The sequence below is a fragment of the Leiobunum rupestre genome, chromosome 8 (assembly GCF_980474605.1).
Source record: "Leiobunum rupestre chromosome 8, qqLeiRupe1.1.hap1, whole genome shotgun sequence".
Lineage (NCBI taxonomy): Eukaryota > Metazoa > Arthropoda > Arachnida > Opiliones > Sclerosomatidae > Leiobunum > Leiobunum rupestre.
Window position 1 is genome coordinate 18,955,629 of NC_143391.1, and position 20,453 is coordinate 18,976,081.

A 20,453-nucleotide genomic window follows, 5' to 3' on the forward strand; every position below is an offset into this window, starting at 1 on the left:
TAAGGGTTATTTATGTATGCAAATGTAACTTTTCGGACTTTTACTATCTCATTTGAAATTCGTTATTTCAAGGCGGGCGGAATGTTCGGTTGTACACATCGTAATTTTGTATAGTACATCTACCTATATTCGTTTTCAAATGTTTATATAGCGCACGCGCGCGTGAAAGTGAGTTTTTGGTTGCTGTTAAAAAAGGTGTTATTTTGCGCGTGTAAAAATAAATTAACGGCCAGTTCTGTTTTGAAATAAGAGGAAAAAGGTTTACCGGTTTTTATGTCGGAAAAGTTCGCGTCTTTTATTTCGCTGTTCACGACATTAAATGATACGTTTTCCACCTCCGATTCTAAGATAGATTCGAAATTCATCATAAGAAAAGGTAAACAACTATTAAGCCTTGGTACAATCATTTATATTTATGAATAATATTATATTATGATAATAATAATTACCGTAACAAATTTGGGAATTGCTTCCAGACGGTAAGCAGAATATTTTACTGTATGTACGATCGGAAAAGCTCGACATTCTAAATTTTGACGACGATTAAAGGGCAACGTATGGCACGCCAAACCGGACAAAATTCATACACTCACGCGCTATCAAATTTTTGGGGTCTATCAAATTTCTGACCCTCTCGCTATCAAATTTTTATACCCTCGCGCTATCAAATTTTTATACCCTCTCGCTATCAAATTTTTATACCTTCTCGCTATCAAATTTTTATACCCTCGCGCTATCAAATTTTTATACCCTCTCGCTATCTAATTTTGTACCCTCGCGCTATCAAATTTTTATACCCTCTCGCTATCAAACTTCTCTCTACTTTTTTATATGACAGTTTCGTCTGATTTGAGAAGCGTACTTTACTTAGCCAAAATAAGTGATAATTTGGTCAAGTTAAGTGAGAACAAGGCCAATTTAAGGAGAACTTCGCCAAGACAAGTGAGAACGTGACCGCTTAAAAACGATCCTGTTTCCAGAGGTTGGCAAAAAATCCTCTTTTGTGTAACGAATTAAAGTTTTTTCTTAAGCCATTATCCGAAGACATTTATCTAGCTAGCCCTTACTCTTTGGTGACATCAGTCACTCACACCGTCACACGTAAAGGAAATAATAAAGACGATAAATAACGTTAAAAAAACCACCTATGGACTGCAATGCAAAGGATGATAAAATTAGCGAATAAGTAGATTAGTTCATTATGAAAAGGGATAAAAAATCTAAACCCTAAACAAATTTGAAGAAATTTAAAAACTTACAAATAGCTTGTACCGATAGGTCTTTGAGTGAAAAACTAAATAACTTATTTAGTGGACAGAAGAAGACATCGATTGTATTTTAGTAGGCTTGAAATATAAGTTTTGTGGACTTTTGAATACCATAAAGTTAATGACAATTGTAGTAATGGTAATGTTTAATACAATTTCATTATTTGAACTGTTTCAAATCGTAAATGACAATTTACTATAAGTTGAAGGCACAAAACGTAAATGTTGAATGAAAACATTTCTATAGATTCTAAACATAATTTTTACTTTTAAAGATATGGTTGTTATGGACCCGTGTAAGTGTTCCTAATTCATGTACTGCAGTCTCAGGAAGACACGATCAAAAAATTGCAATATTGAAATCCATTCATTGTTTTACTACCGAAGCCTGGTAAGGCAATCTTCTTAACCGGAATGTTGGAAACACTTCAATTCCGGGTTGTTACATAAACAACGATACAGGGCCAATAACTCCAAATGAGTTTTAGGTACAAATTTTAAATTTTCAGGACCCATTGAAAATTTTCATGACCTTGAACCATGTCATGAAGGTCATTAAACATTTAGCTCAAAAACCATTAGAGATACAAAGCTGGTTTCAATTTCCAAAGTGTTCTCCGTCACATTATAGGTATACGTTACTTTGATCCTACCTATAATTTGACCAATAACAAGTTGCAGAATATTATACAAATACAAGAAGGTCGTGAAAAGTATTCATGCTAGATTATCAAAATTTGCTAGCCGAACTAATCTGGTAGGGTGTCTTAAGAATTTGCAAACTCGTTACATTCAACTCATGGTTCAAGCCTAGGTCATTCAAGGTTAATCTCGAGAACCAATGGATATAAAGGAATAGTTCCAATTTGTAAAGTGTGTGTGAATTGAAATTTCAAGTCGAAATGTCTTGGACCCGATGCAAAACACCATGATGAAAACTTTCCAAATTGGAACCATTTCTCTAAGCCCATTGGTTCTTGAGATAAACTTTGAAATAAAAATTTACGTTGCTTAAAATTTCAAATTATCAGCTAAAACACATTTTGAGTTATTGGCCCTGTATCTTTTTTTTAACTACACCCTGTATATGTCGTCTAGTAAGTGTACTGTTGAATACACAAAATTGTAATTCCCCACTCCCCTTAGAATACTTGAAAAAGTTTTTTTTTTCTCTCCAATTTTGTAAGTTATTGAAATATATGTATTTGATGAAGACTACAGAGTATAGTTGTTAACCTAATAATGTATCTAAATTCTAGTTTGAGATTTCCCGACTTCGCAAAACGCTCAATCACTTTTTCTAGTTTTTTCAAGTTCTAGAGATTAGAGAATACAAGGTGTCAGTGGCGATTTTTCCCACAGGCGCACGAGGCGCGCGCCCTAGGGCCCCCGATTTCTAGGGGCCCCATTTTAGCCGAAAAACCGAAATCCATTAGAAACGTTTAAATGTGCTACATGGAAGTAGCTTTATTTTTCGTAATAAATATTTTAAACAAAATTAAATTTATAAAAATAAATAATTATTAATTTACATACAACACTTGTTTCAACATGAAATAAAATTTTCAGGCCATACTAAGCTACTCTATACGTTATCTGAAAATTCCCGAAATACAATACTGGATACGCCCTTGGTTTAATTCTTAGATGGCCTTGTGGAAAAAGGGGCCCCAAAATCAAACTGCGCCTAGTGCCACAATTTACCCAAACGCGCCGCTGCAAGGTGTGGAAACTTTGTTTAAGCAAACGAAAATGAGAGCCCCTTGTTACATTTTCACATTCCATATATTGAATTTTACAGTTATTTTTCAATTATATTTCGCCGAGCTCGCCCATTTTGCCCCACCAAAGAAGATAGCATAACCGAAGCCCCGCAAGACACAGTGGCTTAGCTGAGACCTCAGAGCCCCCCCCCCGCAAAAGTCTCTATGTATCAATTTTTTTATGGTGAGTGGGGGTCCTGCCGACTATCAGCTACGCCACTGTCAGGACCGCGCAGTGAGGGTAGATCCCAGCGAAATGTATTCAGGGTTCGAGTGGGGGGGTGCAAATCGAAGGTTTTGGGACTGATTGCCAACCCCCCCCCCCGAAAAATTGCTAGGTGCGCCACTGCCCCACCCTACAAAAATGTCTGCCCCTCCATACTAGATCGGCTGTCCCATGGCAAAACGAAATATCCAACATTTTTATGAAAAATGAGTAAATTTGGATTTCTTTTGTAGTTTTACACCTTGAGTGATATTTTCAAACGAAAAAATTAATTAGAAACGTAAGTATAATTAAAAAACGTTTTGCCCATTTATATTTTTGCAAAAGAAACCAAGTGCAAAACGAACTATCTACACTTTTTATAACGTTTTGCCGTGGGATTTTGAAAACACATGGCGAAACGATCCAAGTGCAGCACATGGTTTGTTTTGCCCTGGTTTTTAGGGCTTATTTCTAGCGCACCATTAACGTTTTTCTTATCTGATGGTCTGGATCCGCACCTGTTGGATAGCGCAGTGGTTCTAGTCTCATTTCTATTTCTATGATCGTAATATCATTGATTTGTCAGGGTGTTTGGAAATGAAATTTCGCAAGTCGAGATACGTGACTAATTTAGACAGAAATTGAAATTAGGATTCCTCACATGTTTTCACATTAAGTCGATTAAATCGTAATTTACTGTTTGGCCAACGTATATTTCTCTCATTTACTATTTCACTTGAGTCTTGAGAGATATTGAATCATAAGTAACATAATAACATAAGTATGACAATTAACGAGGTTTACAACGAAACTGATTTTCATAGTTAACGCGTAATCAGGATGTTTTTATCAGCACAGCGCCCCCTAGAGTCTAAAATATGCCGAACTTTCGCCTAAGCCGAAATATCTGGTTTCCGATAGATAGGCGGAATATTAGCCTTAAATGATCAAAATTAATATGTTTTTCTCGGCGCTACGAGCTGAAGTATGTTTTTGGGCTTGTATGATTCGCACGCGGGCTTCAAAACGTGCTCTCCGATATTAGGCTTATTTTCGTATGAAAAACTATTCATTAAGAACGGTAAGTTGCGAATCCAAGTCGCAGCTTAAAGAGAGTATCAGTGCCGAAAAAAGGTTCGGTTTGAAAATTAGCATTAGTAAGTGTCATACTTCTGGTTGTTATGTTACTTATTTTATTTTGTGTCTTTCAAAAGTTAAGAACAAGACGTACGACGGTCAGAATACACACAATCCTCCTGATGTGTTAAGTTTGTTTGCAGGCCCGGTCTGGCCCGGGCGGCTAACCGGTGATCGCTGGTCATATCGGGGCCAACTCAAATTGGGGCCGCCAAAGAGGAAAAATTTGGCATTAATGGGGCCAACACGATTGCATAGCCGGTGGGGCCCTGTTTGTTTGAGCTATACACAGCAAATCTGCAACGCCGGTGACCTAACCAATATATATCCACGGTCACTCATAATTGTATTTACACTTATTTGTTACTTCTAGTCATACTTTGAAAGCGTCGAAAATTACTTAGATCAGTGTCACTGCCACACTTATTTGTTTCTTCTAATCACACTTATTTGTTACTTCTGGTCAGACGTTGTGTGTCACACTTATTACTTCTGGCCATACGACGAATACTAGTTCGATCATGGTCACACTTAATTGTTACTTCTGACCAGACGTTGAAAGTGCCGCGAACTTCAAACGGCCTTGAAAAATGCATGAAGGAATTTCTATAAACACGCGGATATACAATGTTGGAAGTTGCGGGGGTCCGTATACTCTGTCTAAAAGTAAAAAACCTTACTTAGAATTAAAATTAAGGAACGTAATTGTAAATCTAGGTTATACGAAACCACAGCTATTCAAAAATATAACTCATGAATATCGGACTTAAATTAAGGAACGTTATGTAGACTTTTAGGCGAAAATATAAAACCCCACAAATTGGGGTCCCGTAAATTACGCAAATTTTAAATTTACTGATATAACCGAAGGTAAAGGTCCGCTGAATCCTAACCTAACCAAAAATATATTTTTAACGTTATCGGACTTGATTTTAAATAAAATATCTACCACACAAAGCTAGACCACCGAAATTAGTAATTTGCCCAACTTCTAGGGCTCCGATTTCAAAAATTTATGAAGGGCTATCGATGCCAAGGTATGTACAGTCCCGATCAAAGGCTTCTGGCCGTTTTCTCTTGGCAGCCATATTTTAGGTAGAGAGCCGAATGAGGGCTTCTATGATAGAATACCCTCACGAAAATAATATGGATATAGGGTTTCAGTTTTCAAATCGGATTTGTGGTTGTAAAGTTATTGAAGAAATAGTGATGACGGAAAACATGAAAATTAACCCTTATTTAATTCTTATGTGCTTTGTTTCATATTATGACGCTTCGAATATGCGTAGACACGACAAATTATATTAATTTTTTCATGACGTCATTTTGGAGGGGTTTGGCTTTTTCCGGCTTTGCTCGCGCCCTAATTGTGGTAGGGCATTAATTTTCGCTGCATATTATTTTCGTGGGGGTTTTCGTTCATAGAAGCCCTCATTCGGCTCTCTACCTAAAATAGAAATAAAATGGCTGCCAAGAGAAAACGGCCAGAAACTTTTGATCTGGACTTTACATTCTAACGAAATATCATTGACTTTTCTAGCCCTAACTGTTGAAGTGACACGCGCGACACGGCGGCATTGGCTACACTGTACGTTAAACTAATAAAAAATGATTTTGCAATTTTTTTGCAATTAAAAATTAATTTTGCAGGTTTTTAATGATGGGTTTGCAATCTCTTAGGTATCGTACAGAAATCCATTCACTGCGTGACCGAACTAAAGCGCCTTCTAAGAGTTTTCGAAGTGACACTTTGGAAAATGAATAATTTTAAAACAAAATATCTCGCGTTATTTATCAGTTTCATAGCGCGCGCTATATTTTTGTCGTTTAACAGAAATAATTTCTCCAGAAAACCCCGAGATTTTTTCCCTATTTTAAACGTCGCACAATGGGGTATTTTTGCGATCTGGCCGGACAAAAGTCGATTTCAAAAATTAATGCGGGGATAGAAACAATGGTTACTACTTATACTGAAGTGTCTGACGAATGTCTTACAACGACCCCTTCCCCCCTCACTGTATCACGCTAGCGCTCGCGCTCGTGCCATTCTGAACTTGCTCGTCAACTGGAGAGCGGGTACAGTTTTTCACGACCTTGACACTTCGTTATTTGTTCGTATAATTTGAAGTGTAAGCTATGGATATTACTCAGGCAGGTAAGTGGGTGTACTATTCATTGGTTTTTAATATGATAAGTGATTTTTTTTTAAAAAGCGCGCGAACGTTTTAAATAAGTTATTTTAACTGTTTTTATTCATTATTTTTCTCTAAATCTGGGTCGATTAGTTGTACTTCCAAGTACTTCCCGGGATATATTTTAAGTTTTTTAGTAAGCTCAGGTCTTATTCTTCAAGACCCATTTAAAATGGGCTGCTACTATCTGCTATTCTTGAAGATACACTTATCTGAAATAAACCGATTACTGTTAAGTTCCCATCCTGTCCTAACCGGAATGAGGCAAGTATACCTAGAATTTTTTTTATTCCAAAACATACTTTTTATCGCTTATAATACTAGAAATTAACCTAAGAACATTTTCTAAATCGAATAAAATTAAAAAATAATTTTGTCCGCCCAGATCGCACAAATACCCCACTGTGCGTCGGCCGCTTCTAACGCCCTAAAGTGGGGGGAAAGGCTTCCTTTGATCTCCATTTGCCACACTCCGCTTTCAAAACGGGATTCGTCATTTTCGGCGATTACGGTCGTAGATCAGGCCTACTACTTTAGGAGAGGGGATATTGGGCGAGATCACTTTCATAACGGGTGTTTCTATATGTTTCAAATAGTTTAGGTTTCGCGGCATCACGTGGTCTCTTTTTCAGAGAAACTATTATGCTTTGGCTGGGCAAGGGAGGGAAGGATTGTTGTGGGAGGGAAGCGCGTCTCTTTTGTGTCGTTTCAAAAAAAAAGAGATACAAGTTTTAGTTTAGGTTCGCGGCAATCGCCGCTGTTTGTGCGTTACCGCTACAGATAGGCTGATAGGGAGAACAGTTACGTTTTAGTTTATCCTTATATTGGCCTTGTTGAGGCTTGTTCTCACTTAACTTGACCAAATCCTCAGTTAACTTGGCCAAGTTCTCACTTATTTTGGCTAAGTAAAGTACGCTTCTCACATCAGACGAAACTGTCATATCAAAAAGTAGAGAGTATTTTGATAGTGAGAGGGTCTAGAAATTTGATAGCGAGAGGGTAAAATATTTGATAGCGAGAGGGTCAAAAATTTGATAGACCCCAAAAATTGGATAGCGCGTGAGTGTATGAATTTTGTCCGGTTTGGCGTGCCATAGCAACGCAAGTGACCATACAGGGGGTAAATTATCTTATAGATAAAAAGAACGACTGCGCATGCGCTATCTGCCATAGCCTTTCCCTCTGTAAAAAAAGCAGAACCATATTTGCCGAATTTATTTTGTATAAATGCGCCTCTCGCGGTTTTTACGCAAAATCCATGCATTCTTTAGTCGCGAAAATGGCCGAAGAAAGAGAAGTCTCCGAGCTAACCGACAAATCGGATCCTAAACTTCTACAAAATAAATGTAATAAAAAAATATAAATATTCTGTCGGGGTATAATGATAGGGAAATTGTTAAGGGAGACGGGATATAGGAGTGTGTGTGGTGTTGAATTTTCTTAATCCAATGTGAGGCTAGCGGCAGAGATTTACCGCGTCCAAGGCCTAATGTTTCAATTTCCATTATTAAAAATATTCAATTCACAAATAATTTTATTCCAAAACATTGTTAAATCGAAAATATCAAAGTCCAACCCAGTTCTTTTCCCCATAATAAATAAATTAAGCTAGGCCTAAATTCCTGGGTTCGTTGATTGCGAGCTAATTCAGCGAAGAAAATCGAAAAATTCGCGAATGAGAGCGAAATTGCGCCACGTGGCTACACCAAGAGGAATAAGGCTTTCGCGCTGTATAAAATCATCCTTGGAAAACCTACTTACGGCTTCTTGAAGAAAACATAGTTCCCCCCCTGCATGACCACTTGCGTTGCCCTTTAATTTAAAAGACTAATATATTAGCAGCACCGCATGGTAATCTCGTGGTTCAACTTTTAAATTCCAAGCATTCCAAGGAAGCTTCTTTCCCTATTTTCTCCCCCCCCCCCCGCTTATTTTGAATCACCAGCCTATACAAGCATTTCCTGTTATGCCCGCGAATACCGCTAGGGTGCGTCGTTGCTTGTTCTTTTTACTTTTTTCCCGGGCCGGACCGTCCCTGTTGTTAATTAGTCCATGGTACGCACTGCCACCTCAGTAACGAAGCGAAAGGCAGTCTCGGTTTCCCTATGTTCCGCGGGTTGCTTTCTCTTCGCCGGTCCGCCTTCGCCTTCCTTACTAACGTGGGTCGGCGGAGTTTTCCGAGAGAGAGAGGGAGAGACACGTTTATTTCCCCATTCTAAAAGGAGAATTCCTTCCTCGGCGAAGATAATTTTACCCCCTTCCACCCCCTAATTGACCATTTTGGACCTTCTTGACCACTCCTATCCGAAATTGACCATTTGTGACCACTCCTACCCCAAATTGAAATTTTTTTAGCATCTTGACTACTCCTATCGCAAACTGATAATTCTTTACCATCTTGACCACTCCTATCGCAAACTGATCATTTTTGACCATATTGACCACTCCCGGTTCAAACTTGCCAGTTTTGTTAATTTGAACCAATTTTCACTTTGACAGACCGTTTTTACTTATGTTTCACATAGGCCTGACAACGTCAAAATTTCATGATTTCGCAAAGGGGGGACCCTTCGATACCCATGAAATTACCGTATAAAATTCCATAAGGAATATCTGAATTCCATCCGCTGTGTCCCGAATTAGGATCCTTTGTCCGGAATTGGGAACCACCCGTCCCGAATTAGGCTCCTTTGTCCCGAATTGGGAACCCTTACATGCGTTGTTAATTGGGCTCTCATTTTAAATTGAAATGTTTTTCTTACGAAATTTAAACATTATTACACCAAGAAACATTTATCGTCGATCCTCAAGACCTCAAAGTATTAATTTACTAAAAACATCACGTGTTTAAAGGAAAAATGCCTTATTGTAAAAAGTGTCACGAATTAGGAGTTCGCACCCTATAGTTTCCTGATATGATATTATAAAAGTGGACAAATATTTGGAAATTTTACTTCAATTTGACCAAAAATCAAAAGTTGAATTTGAATTCGCTCTTACTTTGTTGTTAAAAGTTTTAAACGACAAATTTATCTTTTTCATAATGGTTGTAAAAACAAATTCACAATATTTCAGGGGATGGGGGGACAAACACAAGTGTTATCCCCTAGTAGAAAATTTAGGTGGGGACATTGTCCCCTTGTCCCCTTGGTTGCTACGCCGTTGCGCTACTGTAAAGTTTAACAGCACATTTTTCTAATAACTCTGACCAACTGAAAGGAAATTACTGATTCATTTTACATTTTTGCATTTCTCAAGACCTCTTATACACTAGAGTGGGGTTTGAAATGTCGAAAAATAAATTGTCGCTTGCATTGCATGTAAAAAGCAATTTTGTTTTACGAAAACATAGAATTGACCCTCGTGAATAAAAAAAAAATTTTGACAAGCTTGAAAATTGCTAACAGGGGGGCGGGAGGGGTGGAAGTAGACACGCCCCCTTTTTGGTTTTTATTATATTTCTAAATAACTACTTATCTTAGAAAAAAAATCTCAACGGTTGTTTGACGAGTAGGATTAAGGTTATCAATGTGAATTTTAGCAAGACTACAATGGCGTTATATGGGGGAAAGCAGTAGTTTCAATTTACCCCACCTAACTTTAATTTGATAAATGGCAATTTATTTTAACTTTAATTACATTTTAAAAATTATTAATGCAAATATTAATGTAAAATAGATCTATGTGCTTCTAAATATATTTTTCTTTCTGTCATATGACCAATAGTGTTTATATGCTGAATTTTTACTTATATGACATTAAGGCTATGCATAATTTTTAAACTAGATGTCAGACTCCTAAATAATTACTATTTATCTTTAATATGTATTACATTAAAATTACAGCACCTTTCAAAGTAAGTGTCGGTTCCAAAAAGGGTGTTAGATCTACGTATAAAAATATAGGCGATGAGAGCGTAGGCAATGGTCCATTGAAGGTAGTTCTTGCTTCTCTACTTAATAAGGGCCCCATTCTACAGGAAATATCATCTTCTAAGAATGACTCAAACCCATTTACAGCTTTTCTTCTTAGTTACATGAGGCAATTGTTAACGATATTGGAGTTTATTCGCGCGACACGAAACGCGAATTTGCAAATGCACTTAATAGCAACTGAAAAGCTCGCGAAGTATTTTTTTGCTTATGACCACCTGAACTACGCGAGACTACTCCCTTTATATCTTTACACTATGCAGGAAATCGAAACAGAAAGACCAGAGGTTTGGCAAGAACTTAAAAAAGGTTATTGCAGTGTTACTAAAAGTAAAATTCCGTTTACATCTATTGGTTCTGATCACTCGATTGAACACGAAAACCGACGACTAAAGGTCAACGGAGGCATCATCGGAATAACTAAAAATATGGATGCGCTTCAACGTTTCTTTACAATATCGGCGTATATCGCCCATGCTTGCAGAGTTTCCGACTTCGAAAATACTTTTGGTATTTCTGATAGTCCCAAAGAAGATAAACACCACGAACGTTACGGCCGAAAGTGAACACGTAAGGAAGAAAATGTTATGAGGCTTCGCAATATAATAGAGTCTCACGGTGATCCATTCCAAAATCAATCAGCGGATCTTCAAAACATGGATTCAACTACTACTAGCGACATTGTCATGAGATATGAAATTGGAAATCAAATCATTCGTAACTGAATGAATAAATAATGGGAAATTTAGTGTTTGGGCTCCGATGAAAAAAATTAAGCTACACTCACGTAGGAGAGATAATAAAAATAACTGAAGAGCGTGACCTTTTGCAACTATTTATAATGATCGCAAGGAGCCGAGATATGGACTTGAAAGAATGTATCGGAAAGTATGAGTTTGGGGCTATTCCACGTGGACTATTCGCTAGTGACGGTTCCCTTCTCTTACCAAGTGATAAAGCGAAAGTTCTTCACGTTTAAGAATCTTTTACTTTGGAAACGATCAAAGAAGAAGTTCAGAGAGATGGAAAAACCGAAATAAAAAATATTGAATCTGTGGCGATAAAATATCTATAAAACGGCTTAGAAGCGAAAGAGCACAAAGAAATTACTCACAATGTACTAATAATAGATGGGATGGTTGTAGTACAATCAATGAAGAAAACAGATAAAATTAAGACATTTAAAGATCTCGCAGAATCATTCGTTGATATCATATCTAAAATGTTTTTTGGTTATGGGATGGTTACAAAAGGTAATATTCCTGTTGACTCTTCAATCGCCACTCATTCGCACGAAGAAGCCGATACACTTTTAATATTAAACGCCCTCCACGTAAAGAAATCTGCTAGTCTCTTTATAGAATCTCCGGATACTGACGTTTTTCTTTTAATGGTATATTTTTACCCTTTCCTTCCAAAATGTACTTTCTTTGTTAAGAAAACGGGAAAATCACGAACTGTTATAAGAGTGTCAGCCGTTCATAAAGCTCTCGGAATTAATCGCCCCAACGCCATACTTGGTTTTCACGCGTTCACCGGATGCGATATGACCGGAAAGTTCTCCGGACGCTCAAAAGAGAGGTCGATAAAAGAATTTCTTCAGTGTTATGATAAAATACTTTATCCAATCCAGAAACCGAAGAAAATCTTTTACGATATCTTTGCAAGCTATACAGGGTCTTTTTTTTTGCTCGGAAAAGTGTTTTTTTTTCAAAAACTATTTATAGTACCGATTTCAAATTTGGAAGGTCAATTCTCTATACCGGGGGACATCAGTTTGAGAAATTTGAGCGTTTTCGGTAATGTTTTTCACCAATTTTGGAAAATTATTTTTCGACCACTAGGTGCGAGATAAAAAATTTCTATTATAAAGTTGTAGGCCGTCATCGAAAACCCTTAAAAATTGTTCACTCGACGAAAAACAACTTATTTATCAGTGAAAATTCGAGCTTGAAAAATTTACAAGTTGGTGAAGCCAAATTACGATTGTTTGAAACGATAATTGAAAAGGGAACAAGTCTAATACAAACGTAGTAGAGTTTTCACACTTGAAAAAATGTACACGTTTGGTTTTTAAATGCAGATATTTTATTCACATAAATTTTTACAAAACATTTTCAATAATATCACCATTGGCTGCAACATAGGTTTGTGCGCGGACAATTAAGTTCTCAAACGCTTTCTCTACCATTTCTGGTGTGACGTCTCGGCAAGCACTGATTATTCGTCTAATGAGTTCCTCCCTAGTTTCAATGGGCGTGGCGTATACCTTTGCTTTAACGAATCCCCAGAGAAAATAATCCAGCGGTGTTAGGTCAGGTGACCTTGCTGGCCAATGCACTGGACCATTTCTCCCTATCCACCTTTCAGGAAACTCGTTGTTGAGGTGCTCAGTTACTTGCCGGGGAAAATGCGGAGGGGCGCCATCTTGCTGAAACCACAACTGACGTCTTTCAGCCAATGGAAGGTCGTCGATTGCGTCACTCAGTTCGTTCTGTAGAAAATGTAAATACCTTTGGCCGTTGAGGTTCGTCGGCAGGAAAAAGGGACCAATCAAACGGTTTCCAACAAGTCCAACCCAAACATTGACCCGTTCAAATTGAACCTGGTGATGATATTCAAAACCCCAATGTGGGTTGATGTCAGACCAAAGATGGCTGTTTTGATGATTAAAGGGCCCATCTCTAGAAAATGACGCTTCGTCGGAGAACAAAACATGGCGCAAAAATTGTCTATCTTCTTGGACAGCATTTAGTAACCAGTTGCTAAATTCATAACGTCTTTGATGGTCTCCGTCAATTAGTCCTTGGTGGAGCGTAGCTCTGTATGGGTGATAGCGATTCTTACGAAGAATTTTCCACACACGATTTGCAGAACAACCCAAATCAGCAGCGGCGTTAGCGCAACTGTGACGAGGATATGCCACAAAGTACGCGAGTACATTGTTCTCGAAGTCTAAATCCGGTTGACCCAATCCGCGAAACCTAGGTTGCAAGTTACCAAATTGATTGAAATCGTGAATTGCTCGTCTTACTGTATTTACAGATGGTGCTCCATTTGGATGTCTTTCTGCGAAGATTTCAGTCACTCTTCTAAGGTTTTGCGCTGCTTCTCCATAGTAAATGGCAACTATCTCGGTACGCTCAGCTACTGAATAACGAGGCATTGTTCGAAATATTATCAAACACTGATAATAATCTCCCAAAGTTTTCCTTTAAATACCCAATGCATGTTTAGGATTGACCTATAGCCTCGTGTTTTTTAAATCCGGTCGTTTTTTTAACCAAAGTTTCAACTGGATTAGGTAATTCGGTTTCAATTATCGTTTCAAACAATCGTAATTTGGCTTCACCAACTTGTAAATTTTTCAAGCTCGAATTTTCACTGATAAATAAATTGTTTTTCGTCGAGTGAACAATTTTTAAGGGTTTTCGATGACGGCCTACAACTTTATAATAGAAATTTTTTATCTCGCACCTAGTGGTCGAAAAATAATTTTTCAAAATTGGTGAAAAACATTACCGAAAACGCTCAAATTTCTCAAACTGATGTCCCCCGGTATAGAGAATTGACCTTCCAAATTTGAAATCGGTACTATAAATAGTTTTTGAAAAAAAAACACTTTTCCGAGCAAAAAAAAAGACCCTGTATAACGCTAAGAAAGAACAGAGTATCGAAGAGTTTCGCTAGCTGTTATATTCGTCAAGAGGATTACACGGAGAAAACCTTCCTCCGACAAGAGGCGCAATGAGATCTCATATATTGAGGGCCCATTACCTAGCTATGATCTGGAAAGGTGCGAACTGTAGCGAGTATGACATTTCTTCCCCGCAAGAGTTCGGGTGGACGAAAGACGATAAACCTAATAGTTACAAAGCAGTTTTATGTTTTGAACTTCCTGCACCACAAGCCATCCTAGAATTGGTGAAATGTGGCTGTAAGACCGGGTGCAAGGGAAATTGTTCTTGTCGAAAAATTGGTTTAAATTACAAGGACGCTTGTAAATGCGTTGACGAATGCACCAATGTTCACCAAATTACACTGAATGAACCAGAGAGTTATTCTGATTAACACATTTTTAACTATAAATTTATTATATTAAATAATATGATAATATCAAGAATGTATTTATTTCTACTCAGGGAGAATGAATATGTCGAGACTATCGACGGACACGTTGAGGCCCTAACGCCGTCACGCTAAAGGGGGGGGGGAGGAAAAAAGGAGGTGGTCTTATTTTTTGCGTCCTCGCAGCAGCGTTAATCGCGTCGAAAAACATAATTTTTAAGAACCAATGAGATTGCAGTATTATTTGATTTTATTAAAGCGGAGGAGCACACCGGGGGCCCCAACGGGTGGAATTGGAGAAACGCTAAAAATAATCTCGACATATTCATTCTCCCTGAATATAAATAAATACATTCTTGATAATATATTATATAGATAGTCACGGGTCGCCAGATGTGTATTTAAATTAGTGTTTTGGGGGCTCGATGACAGAATTTCCAAAATAAAATAAAAATATTCTTTTAAATCGTTATTTTTGGGTAAAAGGGGAATAAGCGTGTATAAAATATCAACGTACATCAGATAAGTAACAAATCGGCACTAGGTGGGGGTACATTTAAAATTACGCCATAAAAACACTATTGGTCATATGACAGAAAGAAAAATATATTTAGAAGCACATAGATCTATTTTACAGTAATATTTGCATTAATAATTTTTAAAATGTAACTAAAGTTAAAATAAATTGCCATTTATCAAATTAAACTTAGGTGGGGGTAAATTGAAACTACTGTTTTCCCCCAAATAACGCCATTGTAGTCTTGCTAAAATTCACATTGACAACCTTAATCCTACTCGTCAAACAACCGTTGAGATTTTATTTCTAAGATAAGTAGTTATTTAGAAATTATCGGAAAAACCTCAGCTACGCTGAGAAAAAGGGGATATATAGGTACACCTGGGAATTTTACTGCGGCTAAGAAGGGACAGGTATTAGTGAGGATGGTATTAATTGAAAACGCCCTAACTGACATCGTACCTAATGACATCTTATTTAGTGAGCTTTTTCCGATAATATCTGACCCTTCTTCTGAACTGAGGAATAAAATAAAATTTCAGGACCATTGTACTAAATTTTAATGTAAACAATAATAAAGATGGTTTCAATTTTACAATAAAAAAAACTCCTTTTAAAAAGTTGTAATTCGTTATAAGTTATTTATTTTGTCTCCAAATAACACCAAACAGCTGATGTACTGTTATATTAAATGTAGTAAATTGAAATTAAAATATGTACATTGAGATACAAATTTCATTGTTTATAAAATTATAACATACACAGATGATAACTTTTTTTCATGTTTATACTTATAAATCAAAACAGCTGCTGATTCAATATTGAAATATATTATTTTTTGTAATAAATTTGTCATTCCAGAAATAAAATAGTTTTCAAAATATGTGCAATGTTACTTATCAAATCAACCATAAATACATTTTCAGTGAAATTCTTAAATTATTTTGCAAATTGCATACAGCAAAGTTTCTCTCCATTTAATTTAATTATATTCTATCTATAAATGAAAATAATTTTAAACTTAATAATAACATTATACCATATTTAATAAATGTTCTGGTGCCACATCATCATTAGAACCATTTTTAGAAATGATACGAGTGGCACCTTGGAAATATCAATTATAACTAAAGGAAGGGGTGTAACATTTCAAACTAACACTAAAATACTAATTCACGAGTTCAACAATTAAAATATGTCCCAATAAAAGCCTCTGTAAAACTCCAGTGCGAGAGTCTGTAAAATAAAATACAACACTTTTCATGTTGTGGTGAGATTTATAAATTTCATTAGTTTGCTGCCTTGATGGTGTGAATTAAAAATTTAGACAGTCAAAAGCCAAAAAAGCAGTCATTAAAACTTGTAAATAAGTCGCAAGATGACTTCGGCCCCCAACCTGAGCTGTAATTAATTAATAAAATTTAATTGAATTGAATTGTTTATGAAGATTTGTGAAAATACCTTATTCAGGTTTTTCTCACAAGAAATGGTACATCAGCTTTGTAAGCTCACTAGAATTCTAATTTCGGCAATCGCTCAATTCTACACACCTTTTTTCTTTTGGATATCCAACTGATATATAAAAGAGAAATATATGGCAGCATCTGCACAATGAGTTATAAAGGACTAACTGAGCTCAAATAAACCACTTTCTCAGCCATTTGATATCATTTCACAATCAAAGAAAAAAACGAATATACGGCGCTAGTCCAATGACATTTGCTAATCATTGTGTATCCATTCCATTGATGTCGTATGGACTAACTGACTTGAAATAAACTGGTCTCCAGCCACTGGAAATCAAAGAAGTACACCCCTTCTCCGACCAAGATAATATTTCTACAAGGTCTCTTTTATTCTCCGGTCCCCACAGTCCCATGGGTTAGACAAATATACAGCACTAGTCCAATGACAGCTGCTTTATATTGTATAGCAATTCCAGTAATGTAGCAGCCAGGGGCGTAGGAAAGTTCTAGAAGTTGGAGGGGGCCAAGTGAAACCAAAAGGGGTCTGGAGAATGGTTTTTAATTTTTAATGGAGTGTAGCTTCTCGGAATGCATTTTTACATTTTTCTACTATATACATTGGCGGGAAAAGACTGAAATTTAAACGCAGTTGAGGTTCTATAAGCTTTATACGCTTTTAAAATGATAATTTGAGCCTTGCGTAGATTTCAACTGACCAAAACGTTGGAGGGGGCAATAACATTAGTTGCCCCTCCCAGTAAAATTCTAGGGAGGGGCATTGCCCCCTTGCCCCCCCTGGTTCCTACGCCCCTGGTAGCAGCACGAAACCTTTACTGACTTAGTAGATGAATATTTGGCAGTAATTGAACAGTGAATTATCGAGGAATGAATGATTTGAAATAAACTGCTATCTAGCCATTTGATACGAAGAATTAGGCCACTACTCCCATCAAGAAAATATTTTCACAAGATCTTTCATATTCTTCAGTCCCCACAGTCCCACGGGTTAGCAAAATATACGGCACTGGTCCAATGATATATGCTTTGCATTGTTAAACCACTAATTTTACAGTACAAAAACCTTTTCTTTCTTGATTGTTACAAGTGTTGTGAAGTAAAATATTGTTGTCTAGTCAAAGCAAGCTAAACAATTAATCAGTAACTCCTAGTCCTATAGATGATTAGTTGTAAACTTTCAACATAACTTAACTCTAAATGCATTATAAGAAACTACAATATACGGGGAAGGGGGCTCTTTCTACATTAAAAAACAAGTTGGCAAGCCAAAATATACCTCTCCTCGGAAGAATTGTCCCTAGTTGTATTAATTTATCGAGATGACCCTTAAAGATATATCTCCGCAATTCAGAGTTATTTACTGAAAACGTAATCCTGGTTCGATCCCACCCGGTATAAAATTTTAATTATAATAAAAATAATTGAGACGAAACAACCGAAGTTAATTTATTCAGAATATTATAAACTAAGTAGTTACAACAGTGAGTTAGACGTACTAAAACAATGCACAATTTAATGGAACCCTCTTAACATTACAAGTTTATCAATTAATACGAAGCCAATTTCAATGAAAGAAATATCTACAGAGGGTATTTGTTATTAGTTTTCTCACTTACGCAATACTTGCCGCATCTTTAACGCTCATTTTATTTCAACACTCGCCCATGATGAAGATAACCTGGGTAAAACCGATACCCTTTCTTAGTTCTTCTTTAGATAAACCCTCGTCTCCTGCCATCTAATATTCAAAATTTGCTAACTCTTATTTAAAAAGCACTACACCAAATTCAATAAAACAAACCTCGTGGCATAAAACAATTCCTTAATAACAACAAAAAACCTACTTTAAACCATTTCACACAAAGAACAATAATTTAATGCTAACAATACCGCCCAAAAGCTCAACACAATTAACGAATTAAAATACAAAAGCCCAATCGACCAAATTTCGGAGCCAAAATTACCAATAGAAAAATATATAATAACAACCCAATCAATCAGGCTTCAGAGCAAAAATAATTAATAGAAAAATTTATAATAATAACCCAATCAATCAGACTTCAGAGCAAAAATAACAAATAGAAAAATATAAAATAACTCAATCGATCAGGCTTCAGATCAAAAATAACCTATAAAAATATTTATTATTAACCCAATCGATCAGCCTTCAAAACAAAAATACTTTATAGAAAATATATAATATTAACTCCATCGATCAGGCTTCAAAGAATAAATAACCGGAAGAAAAATATAACGCAATCAAGCAACAAATTCCATCAAAAATTTAGACACCTTACCATTAACAAACAGGAATTTTTTACGTTATTATTATGAAACCGGATAAGCTAAATAACACGACGTACACACTGTAAAGGTTCCTCCAAAACTGGACGTTTTCGTGGGAAACAAATAATCTCAAAAACAAAAGATAAAAATATAAGATCAAAGAATAGACAAACAAGATTTGACCTTTAAATTTTCCCCCAACCCATCTGTACTGCTTGAAACCCCCTGTATCCAATGGCTGATTTACTCTCATGACGAACAAATTAAAATACGCTCGTCCTTGAGTCCCGATTGACAGTGCGAAATTGAGCCAGTGCGAAATCCGATCCGAAATTCCAAAAACAAACTTAATGACCAAACGTATACTTGACTGAGTATTAAGGCGAAGCGCAACGACCGCGGGTGTTACACAGAGAAATTACCTTCGGCGATGTCACGTTAGACCTAGTATTAAGGCGAAGCGCTAGGTATACCTTCGGTGTGTACCTCCGTGTACATGCGGCGATGCCACGTTAGAGTCGCGAATGAGAGTCAGAAAAAAATGCGACGGAAGGGGCTTAGAGTTTTATAATGTAGATATGCTCAACGACCTAGTATTAAGGCGAAGCGCTAGGTATACCTTCGGTGTGTACCTCCGTGTACATGCGGCGATGCCACGTTAGAGTCGCGAATGAGAGTCAGAAAAAAATGCGACGAAAGGGGCTTAGAGTTTTATAATGTAGATAAAAACCCTCGGCATCGTATCGATTTATTTAACGAAGGTTTTTTCGATTCTGCGACTAACTTGTTCATATAAATCGCGATATTCCTTATCCCTGTATAAAAATATCAATTAGATAATCTTGAGCTGCTTCAATCTAGGAAAGATAACTCGTTTTATCCAGACCCCCGGAGGGAACTTTATAGAAAGAGTTCCATCGTTCCAGAACTCAGTTGCCTTTGTGATCATCCGAAGAATCGTTGATTCATAAATCTTCAAAATGACCCAACAAAAGTTGAAAAAGGTGAAAATTACCACTACATTTTTAAATTATAGACAGTTTAAGAAATTCACGAGAAAATAAAATTGGGAGATGTTTGCGTTTACTTCATTTTCATGAGTTTCTGAAACTGTCGGTTAATGATTTTTTTAAATGAAACGGTTTTTCGTCGTAGGTTTTAGAATTTGAGGGTCTTATGGTTGCCCCTTTCACCGCGTTTATGGAAAATGGGTAAATTTTTATTAATCAGATTATAGCTAAACGTACCGTGATATATATATTGGTTTAAACAGCGACGTGAATGATGAATTGATACCAAGTTATGTAAAGTACTTGGTGGAAAACAACGTTAGCGGCGCATTTGGTATTGAATTTATAGTTTAGAAGCCCAAGGGAACTCCGTTAACTAAACGAACATTATGCTCTAAAACGATACGGAGTTTTAATGGGAAACTATAACCTTGAGTACCTTTTAATTAATTTATTGGATTTAACCTCAAGTAAATGGATCAAGCGGGGAGGCACTATCTATGAATGTAGATGAACGAAAACGAACTGCCGAAAAATGGATCAAAGCTGGCAAAAATTACAAGTCAGTTTTGAAATAACTTTGGCTTT

General features: G+C 36.6%; 1 protein-coding gene across 2 annotated transcripts in view; it reads left to right on the forward strand.

Moving 5' to 3' along the window:
• The window catches only part of LOC149932622 (N-acetylneuraminate lyase-like), a 91,390-nt gene that overhangs the window by 69,006 nt on the left and 1,931 nt on the right, over positions 1 to 20,453 (forward strand). Inside the window, exons 1-4 of one of the 2 annotated variants that reach the window (XM_090156125.1) lie at positions 19,752 to 19,859; positions 20,011 to 20,066; positions 20,129 to 20,199; positions 20,337 to 20,427. In XM_090156125.1, coding sequence (XP_090012251.1) covers positions 19,836 to 19,859; positions 20,011 to 20,066; positions 20,129 to 20,199; positions 20,337 to 20,427 — 242 coding nt within the window. In that variant the 5' untranslated portion in view covers positions 19,752 to 19,835. Of the gene's footprint in view, positions 1 to 19,751; positions 19,860 to 20,008; positions 20,067 to 20,128; positions 20,200 to 20,336; positions 20,428 to 20,453 lie in introns of those variants that run through there. The other variant, XM_090156126.1, reaches the window with a different exon arrangement.